The 12,873-nt window shown below is 38.3% G+C and overlaps 1 protein-coding gene across 1 annotated transcript in view; it reads left to right on the forward strand.

The window, feature by feature from the left end:
- Positions 1-12,873, forward strand: part of zbbx (zinc finger, B-box domain containing) — a gene marked incomplete at its 5' end in the record, with an annotated part of 64,068 nt that overhangs the window by 18,856 nt on the left and 32,339 nt on the right. Inside the window, 4 exons of the mRNA XM_081371862.1 lie at positions 6,260-6,373; positions 11,101-11,191; positions 11,418-11,469; positions 11,978-12,090. Coding sequence (XP_081227988.1) covers positions 6,260-6,373; positions 11,101-11,191; positions 11,418-11,469; positions 11,978-12,090 — 370 coding nt within the window. The remainder of the gene's footprint in view (positions 1-6,259; positions 6,374-11,100; positions 11,192-11,417; positions 11,470-11,977; positions 12,091-12,873) is intronic.

Raw genomic sequence — 12,873 nt, forward strand, 5'->3', positions numbered from 1 at the left:
TCTCTCTCTCTCTCTCTCTCTCTCTCTCTCTCTCTCTCTCTCTCTCTCTCTCTCTCTCTCTCTCTGTCTCTCTCTAAGATTAAAATGTCCAGCTCATTTGTATGCTGTCCTAGTCTGAGTATCTTGCTGGTGGCTGGAGCCAAAGTTGTGGCATCAGATTGATTTAAATAGATATTAGAGTGAATCTCACAAAACTGTCAACATCTCTTGGTCGTATTTCATAAGAAATATTGCTCAGAGACATTATTACATCACAATTAATCATTGCATCCGTCCGTCCATCCGTCCTTCCTTCCTGTAGAGAGAGTGTTTGGGAATTTTTAACCTAATAATCATTAGTTTTGCAATTCTACTTGTTGCACAGAAATTACTTATTTTTAAAAAAGGGTAAAAATATAGCCTTCATTTATTTTCTGCAAAACATTAATTTATTTTTCTGTTTGTATATTTTAGGGGTGTAGTGTGATCTGGACATTGTGAGATTCATATTTCATTAATTTTTCTCATACAACAAATACTTTTAAACATTTGTCACGAAAAATAATAGCACAATGCCTTAACTCTTAATCTTCCTAAGAATAGGCTATTACTTTATGCAAACTATTTGGGGGTTGAAAACTGCAAAGTGACTTGTTTTTGTGAGATTTATATTTCATACTGTATACTGTGTATATAGAATATACCTTTTTAAACTGTATAATTATCACACACATAGTGTAGGATCTGTGGGTCACAAACTCTTTGGTGAGGTGAGGCAGATGGGGAAGGCAAAATCTACTATCGACCTTCATCTGTGTTGCCTTGAGAAAAAGAGGGAGAGCAATGCCTGCCTTCCCTCTCTCTCTCTTTCGTCTCAGTACAGAGAGAGGCAGGGAAGCAGGAAAGAGGAATGGAGAGGCAAGACCAGATCTGGAAGAATACCTTTGCAATAGCAGATCTGAAAGTTTGAACTCCAGCTGAATACAAATGAGGTTGGCCTGTGTTGAGGCAGGCACAGTTAGAGAAACTCACACACACATTTCACGTCGGGGTCCTGATCACCGTGTTGGGGTTTAGTTTTCAATAACAAGTGATTATTACACAGCCGCAAATAAATAAATAAATGGACATGAAATATTGATTGGATTTTAAATGAGTTTATTATGTGAGAAGAAAGAGTGCACAGAGTGATACGAGAGACTTGAAACTAGCACAGCTGTGTTGGAAATCATTTTCCTGGACGATGCTCAATTATACAGTTTAGCATCCATATGCAAAAATATTTTGGAATGAAAATGATTTTTAATAAATATTCAGGTCCGAAATATCTGTATGTGGCTCTGAGCATCTTATTTGGTAATCAGTTATATTTATATAATGACTTTGGAGTGTAAACATTTTCCCTAAAGGGATAGTTCTATGAAGGTAATATGATGCCATAAAGAATCGCATGCACCACAATAAAAGTGTGCATAAGATTGCAAGCGTAAAATAAATTTGCATGTGCAAGAGAAGATTTATAAAAGCGTAAATCGCCTTTTAAGTGTAAGAAAAAAAATATTTGCTGCATTTTAGTGTTATTCGTAAGTGTAATTCATGTAGTGTGAAGCTGCAGCTTGCTTACGCAAAATAAATATGATTTGTATTCTTCTGACTTCCATTTTTCCGCGCTTACACTTTTGGCAAAAGCATTGCAAGCCTGTGAACAGCAATTTGCAAGTGAAAACAACAGAGCATCATGAACTTCAAAACAGATTGATCACGTAAAACTAACCTTTGTGTAAAAAAATAAACTGTTGCAAATGTCTAAATGACTTGTGTGCATGGGGCAAAAAAGTTCCCGAAATAACCTGATTTGTACAGTTGTGTCTTTCTTTTAGCTACGCTTACAGTTTTGGCACGATTCTCTCACTCATTGAGTTTTGCTAGCGCGAAGAGGAGGGCGGGTCCATCTTATTCATGTAGCCAATCAAATGAGCTTCTCGCTGACTCTCAATTTACTCTTATCTGATTGGTTCAATAAACACACCAGTCCAGAACACATCTTTATCTTCATTTGGCTCAGCATCGTTCATTGCCGAAATGGTACTTTACATACATGTGGACCCGCCCTCCTCTTCGCGCTTGCAAAACTCAATGAGTGAGAGAAACGTGCCAAAACTAGTGCTGCGTTCCAGTCCACTTTTAGACACGCACTTGCAAACTTCCCTAAGCACTTCCCCTCGGGGGAATCCCTGCCGCCATTTTGAAGTGCGTTCCACTTCGTGAAGTGGACGAGGGAAGTTTATATGGACAGACCCTCGTTCCCTCGATTTTGGAGCGAGTCTACTTCATATGTACACTTCAGGCACCTATATGTCCCACAATGCAGTACGATTGTGACGTCACCACAGATCTCGTCTAATCACCACCACAACAAACAACTCTATGATATATTAATTCTATTTTTTTTTTATTGAAAACAACCCAAACACCATATATACATTTGGATGCTGCATTAAACAAATTCTTAAAGGGAAAACAAATGTAAATAATAAATCAACTCCACAGCTGATTCCAAGTGATCAACGGCTCAGGACGTTCCAATTCAGCCCATTGCAGTTTCCGCTAGTAGTGGGCACTCGCAATGACGTACATCCGAGTGAACGAGACAGAGGGAAGTTAGAAAGTGAAGGGCATGAAAATTTTGGACTGGAACGCAGCTGTACAGATCGGGTTATTTGGGGAACTTTTATCCTCATGTACACAATAAGTCATTTAGACATTTGCAACAGTTAATTTTTTTACACAAAGGTTGATTTTACGCGATCAATCTGTTTTGCCGTTCCTGACTCTGTTGTTTTAAAGTCCAACTGAAATCAAAATTGACCCTATTTACTTTGTTAGCGCATATTACTAGTCTTGTGGTGAAAAATTAATCTGTGCAAGTTAATACACAGAAAAAAATGGTTTGCCGTCGTAATCTTTAATCAAAGTCTGAAAAGTTACTTCCGGTCTGGAATGGCGTTCCTTCTCTGATGATGTAGGTTTGACGGCTTGGGTTGGGAAACGCTTAACCACTCCCCTCAAACCGTTAGTCTGTTATGAGCAGAGATGGAGAGGAGGAGCGCTAGAGTAAAACCCTGCCCTCTGTTCAATATTCCTTTTCACTGGGAAATACGTCACAACACTGGAGAAAAGTCGTTTGCAACTTCCGGTTCATGCAGACTTTAAGTTGCAAATTGCTGTTCAGGCTTGCAATGCTTTTGGCCGTATTTGTACGAAAAAAACGTGCCAAAAGTGTAAGCGTGGAAAAATGGAAGCCAGAAGAATATAGATCCTATTTATTTTGCGTTAGCATGAAGCTGCAGCTTCACAATACATGAATTACACCACTTGAAAGGTGATTTACACCTTTACAAATCTTCTTCTGCACATGCAAATTTAATTTACGCTTGCAATCTTATATGTACACTTTCACAAATCTTACCCTGCACATGCGATTCTTTATTGCATCATGTTACTTTAATAATAGTTCACCCAGAAATTAAAATGTTGTCATCATTTTCTCACCCTAAAGTTGTTCCAAACCTGTATGAGTTTCTTTCTTCTGTTGAACACAAAATAATGTTAGTAATCGAACAGTTGATGGTAGCCATTGACTTCCATAGAAGGAAAACAAATGCAAGCCAATGGGTGCCGTCAACTATCTGGTTACCCACATTCTTTAAAAGATAATCTATTGTGTTCAACAGAAAAATAAACTCATACAGGTTTGGAACAGCATGAGGGTGAGCAAATGATGACAAAACTAACCCTTTAAATGTTTACATGTAAACATCTGTAATTTATATATCACCAGCCAGACATAAGAGGTAGGCCTACTTGCAAGTTTACACTGATTTTGTGTATTGTTTGAAATATTAATTCTGAATTTTGTGGTTGATTATGATTATTCAAAGATGAATACATTTTATTTGAATTTGATGAAGGAAAATAAATGTAGAACTGAAATGGCTGACACAAAACTCTCATGAAAACAAAACAGTACACTAATTTTTGTAGACTAATTGAGACATACGGTGCTGACGCTTTAATGAGGGTTCTTATGACTGCAATCAAAACATCCACATGAAATTTGATTTTAGTGCTGAAATGATTTTAATTAGGGAAATCAAGCTGTCCATAATTACAGGATCAACAGAGGTCTCTCTCCTCTGTGTCAGAAAGCTACATGATGCATCAGGACTTCATTAGCAGAAATATTACAGTTGCCAAACACAAAGAAAGCAGTAAAACTCTATTTATGTTCCCTCAAGAAACTTTTTAATAACCCCTCTCACAAGCTCACAATATCCTTTGCCAAAAACACCTCAACACCCGTCCTGAGCTCCAGCGAATTCCTTTCACTGTTTTAACACTGTCATGTGGGGTTTGAAGGTTATGTTTTTGTCTATGCTTGCATGTAATTGTATTAGCCTATTGTGCAATAATAATTCAGAATTTCATACGAATGTAAGTTAGGCTATACGACATTTATTTTTAAGTTTATTACATTTTTCCAATTACATCATGTTGTTTTTTGCTATTTTTATTGCCGTTGTTCCTGATGTTGTAATCATTAAATGCAACCATAGTAACAAAGAAGATTGTGCTGCCTTCATGACACGTGCTATTGGAATTATGGTTAATTTTTGGACACGAACGCCCTCTCAAGTCGGATTTACCACTGGGAACCTCGGGGTACGAAACTTCCCAGGAGGACTTGAACGCACCATAAGTTTGATACCCAAGTTCTCGAGTTGGGCGTGCTATAAACGTGAAAAATTCTAGGATGGTAATTCAGCAAGCTATTTAGATTGTTGTCAGTGAATTGGACGCTAAATATAATTTCGGCTTTTAATAAGATTTCCCCCAAAATAGGCAAGAATAAACCTAGCGTCCTCCTGTTCTTTCCGACAACAAAGCACTTGAATGCGCCGAGCTCGTAGTCACGACCTCAGAAGTTGAAAGTAGGAATATCCGATAGCAGAGCCAGAGCACATGAAGGAGGCTGTCAGCTCAATGCACTAGCACCTGCGCATGCCCAGCACTAGAAAAACTCTCGCGAGACACGTTGCTATAACGACAGACGTACACAGTTTTCACAAGAGGTATTTCGGGAGGACGATGTGTTAAGGTGAGTGCTTTAAAAACCTGCGAAATTTTGATAGAGTATTGTTGGCTAAGTATCTTTTAACTCTGTACAGTTGTGCAGCAGTTCTCGTCTTAGTTTTGGAAAGCTCTTAATCATTCTAACGCCCAAATGTGCCTGAAACAATACTAACAGTTAATGAGAATATATGTATCAGCTTTCTCTCTTTTAGCTGTAATTTATTAAATCTTAACGTAAATGGTTAACAAGCAGAAAACTACAAAACGGGAAGGTACTGTGGTAAAACCATGTTTTAGACATGCACCATGTCATATTCTTTGACATGTCTTTGAGTTCCATATATGCTATTAAGTTACAGTATGTCAAAAGTTTACAAAATGGCTCTAACATGGTTCTTTTGCTATGTAGGCTACCATGGTGGTGCCCTGGGATTCTTTGACATACAATACCTTTGGGTACCATGCAAATGTCATTTTATGTCAAATGTTTGCAATAACAAAATGGCACTACCATGGTTATTATAGCCTGGTATTCTTTTCAGTACATTTGAGTACCATGAAAATACCTTTTTATATAAATAAATATACTAATCATTCAGTACCACGATACGATACCATCACCATACCATGGTACCATACAGTGCTTCTTTTTTTTCCGTAAAAGTCTGCTGCTGGTCATTTCATTGGCCCTTTTTGTAGGTTAATTCAGTGAAATTTGTCCTATTCTGTGCTGTGTGTTTCTCACTCAGAACTCTTTTTTCCCTCAGAACACTTCAGTGGAAATTACTGCCTGTGAAGCTTACAGTCTGATCAGAGAGCACCATGAATTTAAACAACTTTGTGGTACTTCCCAGCAAGCCCAAGTCAATGAAGTTAAATGTCAGGTTTGAACAGTCGGCTCCCTTGAGTTTCTTTTCACGCTTCAGATTTTTCACATTATTAGCAGCACGCAACACGTCGCTTTTGCAAATGGCGGCGCTCCAAATATTTAGAGTAGTCTGTTCAAAATAAAATGATTTTGTGTATTCAGTTGAATGATTGTCTAAAGCAGACTGACACGAATACAACAAGTCAGGGTCACATTGGTTTACAAGTAAACATGTAGTACATCAAATTGTATATTTCTGCATGTGTATGTTTTTCCTAGGAATCTACGGGAATTGCGTATGGAAACAGTGCAGCTGGATCAACATGCCAAGGAGATGGAGAGCAGACTGGAGGAGCTCAAACAGCGTATGAATCAGGAGAAAGAGGAGAGGGAGTGAGTAAAATAGGGAGGGGAGGGACAGCTTGTTGAATTAATGAATGAGTGAGTAGATGAATAAATTAACGAGCCAAACAATGACTGTGACAGAGAGTGTTGAGATAAAAGAGAAAATGCAAACAATGAAACGGTGATGAATAAAATGAAAAACATAGGATGAGATAGCAAGTGAAAGAGAGAATGAGAGATTATGAGGGTTGGTGTGGAGACAAAGACAGAGGAATCCAATTGAATAATTCACCCAGAATTAATATTCTGTTCATGTTTTTTTCACCCTCCCAAAACTTGTATGCAGCTGTTTTTCTACCTTGAATTTTTTACTATTTTTTCCTCAAACAGTGACAGTTTTCAGTGACCATGGCTGTCAAACTCCAAAAATAAAAAAAGAAACAACAAAATCTCCATAGTCTATTTGACATACTGTAAGTCTTTTGAAGCTATACATTTACATTTACTGTGTGCACTTGGCAGACACATTTATCCAAAGCAACTTACCTTAAAGGCATAGGCCTACATTTTTTTTTTATCAGTTCATGCATTCCCTAGGAATCGAACCCATGACCTTGGCAGTGCAAGCACCATGCTCTACTTTTCGAACTTTGTGTGATGAACAGATAATTTTTTTTTTTTTTTACTGCTAAAAACTGCAAATCCTCCTCAGTTACCAGGTTTGGCATCAATCACGTTTTATCAAGAGACATATGAGAACCGATGGCACATCAGAATCCAACATGATGTGCCAAATGCCACCATATTTGATTGGAAATCTGCAGAGGAGTAGAAGAGTAATTAACATCTTAAATTTGGGTCTTCAGAAGACTTGAAATATAGGGCAGGAGTCATATGGACTATATATTCATGTTTTTTTTAATAGAGTTTAACTTTTCTGGTCACTATGAACTGCACATGGATGTCAAGTTGAAGTAGCTGGATTTACTTGTATAAATAAAATAAAAATATGATGTAATTTTTTGCATTTTAATTAAGATGATATTAAACACTTTTTATACTTATTGCGGGCCCCCTGGAAGTTTGCAGAGGCCCCATAGTGGGCCCTTGCTCCCTGTTTGGGAACTGCTGCTTTATTATACTGTATTTGATTCAGAATATTCCTGTAATATAAGGGGAATTGGTCTTAATTACTACGTTCACATAGCACTTAAATGTGGCCCAAATCTGATTTTCTTTCCTCGCATAAGACGCAGAAATAAAGCACATGCATATCAGTATTTTTTGCAATGTGACTTTGTAAATACATTAATCGAACTTGACATTTCTCATAAAATGTCAGTCCATTTAACCCAGTGCATATAGTACAAGCTTTCTCAAGGGTATGTCACCGACTGTAAGTGCAGTGCCTTGCAGAAACGCTCTGACATATATAGTTGAAGGTTGCCAAAGACATCCTAAAGTTCTCAGAGAAGACATTATGTTCCCAACATTCCTTGTTCCAATTGTACATCCATACTTACACTCCTATTCTGTCTATGTATGTGTGGGTTAGTTTAGCACCAGGATCTGATATGAGCAACATTTAAAAATTTGTGTAAACGACTGGCTACCTTTTGATACTTAGGTAATCGTGGGAAGCTACAAACAGCTCGTACATACAGGTATGTGAGTATATGTAGCCAAGATAGAGAAGAAGTGGAAATGGAGTGACAGAGATGACATTAGCTTTAAAATCTGATCGGCACATGGAGTATGCAGCTCCTGGCCTGCTCTGCAGGCAATCTCGGGTGATGGTTTGACTTCTTAGCGAACTGGTTTGATGGAATCAGCATAGCCATCGAGTGGAAGGAAATTGAGTCATCTCGGCTCCAGCAGCTCTGCTCGCGCTGCACATCCATGCTTGTCTTCCCATTTCTTCCTAACAAATTAAGATTAAGTAGGACCCTATGCCAAAACGAGGAAGGCAGGAAATTAGTTTTCTGTCAAAATAAAAGAATAGGAAAAAAATAACATCAGTAGTTATTAATTTGATGTCTCTCTCTCCCTCTCTTTCTCTTCTCAGCCCGGCCCCTTTCCTACAGCTCTTCATTAATAACACTAAAATGTGACCTGTGGAGGTCCACCTCATGAATTTATAGTGGCGGCCGTTTTAGGTGTACGTATCAGCTCATAACTCAACAGGGGAGGGAAACACTATAGTAATGGGGAAGATGCAGTGAATACATCATATTCCCATATATACTACCAAACAAACGCAAACATATACATGAAGTCGGTCAGAAAGAATGATGTTGAGGTAGCGTGAGGAATGAATTTCAGGATGAATTATGTTGAGATAGTGTGAAGAATGAATTTATCTGTAATTTAACATATTTGTGCCTAGAAAGCGGATATATCAGCGAGGCGGAAAGCCGAACGGAGACAATAGCATGAAGCTATACCAGCGAGTTCTTCACAGGGATGGATGGCGCCAATTGCATCAGTATCAATAACACAAGGCAGCACTTTCCCGAAAATCAGATGAATGAATGCAGCATGAATGCAGCTATAGACTAGATGTCTGTGAGATCTGGGCTGCGTACCGGAACTGTCATATTAAGGAATGTAAGCGGTACCATATCTAAATTACGACTGGCTCCATACGGACGTTTTAAAATAAAACTCTTGTAGATTAGCTCTTATCGGCGGCCATTAATCAAAGCAGAACTTCTGTTGCGGGTGCCATGCTGGGAATGGTTGATGTTATCTTCCTCCATGCTCAACCTGCTCGCTGTTTATTGCAGTGAAGGCAGAGGACTAAAGGGCTACAGGTGAATTCATAAGAGTAGATTAGAGTCGATAGGCGCTGGCTTTGTGCTTGGTGTAAGCTGTGCTTTCAGAGTGAGCCCTTTTTAATAGTTTGTCTGTCCTTTCAGAGCTGGTCATCAGTATACAGTACACTATCATTTAGAAGTTTGGGGTCAGTACGAATTTTTATTTTTAAAGAAATTAATACTTTTAATCAACTAATGCATTAAATTGACCAAAAATGTTACAAAAGATTTCTATATCAATTAAATGCTGTTCTTATGAACTTTCTATTTATCAAAGAATCTGGATTTTTTTAAATCAGTTTCTACAAAAATATGAAGCAGCACTACTGCTTTCAACATTGGTAATACTAAGAAATGTTTCTTGTGCAGCAAACAGCATATTAGAATGATTTCTGAAGGAGCATGTGACACTAAATACTGGAGAGAATTCAGCTTTGCCTTCACAAGATTAAATTACATTTTAGTTTGATTTAACACAAGGTTAAATGTGCAGTAGTTTAACCTCTCACCTGTCCCACTACCGCCACACAGTGTACTCGAGTAGCAGAGGAGTTGGTTGTCTGTGACCCTGACAGGAGATAAGTGTTTGTCTTGTTGGTTGGCACTCAGTCTGTGCTCCTGATGGTAATCCGCCAGTTGTTAGCACAACTGCCACGTTGCTTGTGCGTTTCCCTATAATGCTGACAGGCAGGCTTGAGCGCGGTTAATCCCCATCCCAAACGCCCGTCTCCATCAGACTGATAAAGGCCAGCACATAAACAGCCCTTAATGAGAGTGGACAGCACGCAGAGGAAGTGTCCTCTCTCCCTGCTGCCCCCTTCCAAAGTCTCTGACTTTCTCAGTCTTTGATAATATGAGATGGATTTAAGTGGAGCTGGAGTATTTTTAGCATGATTAAGCATGATCTATTCATGACTTTTCCCATTGCTCAAATTAGGGTTAGGTATTTAAGATGGTCCCAAAGGGACCAGTTCTATAGTTATTGTGCTGTAAATCACTTTGACAAATTAGTAAATTAATGATTCGTAAAAACTCAAACACAAGTGCCTACCCTACTTCTGCTGAACACATTGAGCTCAAGCATTTAGAGGCAAAGTCACATGACCTGTCACCGAGTACACATTCGTCTGGGATTTTGATATTTAAACAGTCTGTTTTTTTTCAGAATTTTTCAGGCAGCCATCCAAACAGTTTCACGACCTTGAAGTGGCACCAGCATGAGAGAAAGATACATTTCAAGAGCACGGTTTCCTCTTTACTTGAAAAATTATATTGTACAAGCAGACACACATAGCATACATTTCCATCCTTTGAACACATTCAGGCTTGCGGCTCTATGCCAACATGACAGCCCACCCTAAACAAACGGCCTCCCCCGCAATCACACCGTGAATTATTTAGACTGTTGATTTGATGTGGCAACCAAAACAACAAATCAGAAAACAAATGAAGTCGACCTCCATCTGTGTATCTGTGTGAATTATGTAGGGCAAAGCTTTCATGTACTGTTTGTGTTTGTTTTTCATCATTTGATATGTGCTTAATTAAAAGTTACCAATCAGCAAGTGTTCTTGTTTTTTCCTTCTTTTTTATTTATAAATTGACATTCCAAAGAAAATATGGCGATTGTCTGTGTGAAAGTCACCCCCACAATGCTAGAATGGTGTGGATAGTTACCAGGGCGTTGCTAAGGTGTTGCTAAGGAGTGGTTTCTAGGGCGCTGCATACTGGCTCAAGTCAAAAGAGATATGGCTCCTTTAAGTCTGGGATTTTTCGCCTGTTTTATCTTTTGTCAAGCGAAAATTATATGTTTGATTTGCTGTCCGTAGCACACGTTGAAGAGTTAAGCACTGGATTTTAATACTTAGGGCTAAGCGTTTTTCAAAAAGTAATAGTAAGTACTATAAATTCTGCAGTTCTGTGCTAAACTGAGCAACTTTCTGTGATATTTCCACACAGGAAGATGGGAGCTTCTCACTGGTATTCTGCACAGGCTCTTGCCCCTGCGTTTCAAAGAGTCAAGACGAACAAGGAGAACGCACCTCACAGAGTAAGTCTTTTCTCATCAGACATCATCTTTTCATGCTAACACACAAATAAACTCTGTCTGCCTGTCCATCTGTTTAAGATATCCAGTCTCAATCAGGCAGACTTCACCTTCAATCATGCCAGAAATGGTCCAAATCATTTGACGCACTTTCTAGAATTAACTGCTTGAACGATTCACTGGTGGATTTGGTGATAATGTGGTGTTTGAAATATGTTGTTTCGGGCAGCTCTCTCCAGGCAAGATGAAGATTAGAGTGCTGAAGGATGAGTCTGTGCCAGGTGGGTGGACTGGAATCTGAGATGTGTTTTGAACTGCTTTTTTCTCAAATAGATCACATGGACACTAGTATAGTAAAGTATTAGCTTCACACCCCCTTCTTTTTCTGTGCGAGAACTCATTTCAGAATGGTATGAGTCAAAATTGTCTTTAACTCTGTTACAAAGTCTAGTTTGCTAACTAACTATTTCATCCCACAAAGCTTGTTCCAAACAATAGACAGCATATTAAGGCATCAGTGCACTGTATCTATCACAGAGACTGGACTGCAAAAAAGTAGTTTTTTGATTTGTTTTCATTTCTAAAAACAAGAAAGAAAGAAATAAAAATAACAATAATGGAATTAAAAAAGTCATGCAAAGGAAAAAATATACTTGTATTTTATTTAATACTGCAAAGTTTTGATAAAAATGGTTCCAAATTGACTATTTTACCCCAAAGTTTTGTATTGTTAGAGTACTGAAGTGTTCTGATGTTCTGAATTTTGTGTGTGTGTTTGTATAAATGTAGCAGTTCAGAAGCAGGTAATAGCGGAACCAGCCAGCAAGGCACATGGTGCTAACGGGAAGCTTAAACTGAGGGGAAAAGTCTGTGGACAGTGTGAAGTTCAACTGGCCGGACTGGTGAGTTTTCATCCGTTCTGTTATGTGAACCATTTTTAATCCAAAGCTATTCATCCCTTTCATTCATCATGCATCATGTCTCAGAAGTCTTGTTTTCCTCACCAAGGCTACTTTTATTTAAATAACTTTTTTGTTTGAATATATTTTCAAATGTAATTTATTCCTGTGACGTAAAGCTGGATTTTCAGCAGCCATTGCTCCAGTCTTCAGTGTCACAATCTTTCAGAAAATATTCTAATATTCTTATTTGCTTAATGTTTACAAGGTTCATGAAGATTCATCTTTAAAAGACATTCAATAGTTCTCTTTGAGCCACTCTGTAGCAAGATATCCTTGAGCATCTTGTTTGTCTATGAAACTAACATGTATTTCTGAAAGTACATACATTCATACAGGGCTTTCTGTACAACTCCTCAATGCTTGAAGTGGACTTCAATGCCACTTCAGTTAATATTATTATTATTATTATTTTTCCTGCTGTAATTATTGTCTATTATTGTGGTATCATCAATTTGACCCATTCCTAGTCAGACATATTGGTCAAAGAGTCTTCTCAGCCAGAATAATCTAAAGCTTGGACCAGACTTCATACCGATAGTCATGGCTCTGCAAGACTAAAGTGCATGACACAAAGGTTTGTTCACACTTTCTACTCTGAGCCATGACTGGCAGCAGTAGATTGAGCTGCTCCCAAATACAGTGCTGCAAATATATTCCTACTCATCCAACATGACTTCTTAGCAAGGAAGACATGAACTGCAGATTCTATAGTCCCGAAGCTCT

Source organism: Scardinius erythrophthalmus (assembly GCF_964197995.2).
Source record: "Scardinius erythrophthalmus genome assembly, chromosome: 8".
NCBI lineage: Eukaryota > Metazoa > Chordata > Actinopteri > Cypriniformes > Leuciscidae > Scardinius > Scardinius erythrophthalmus.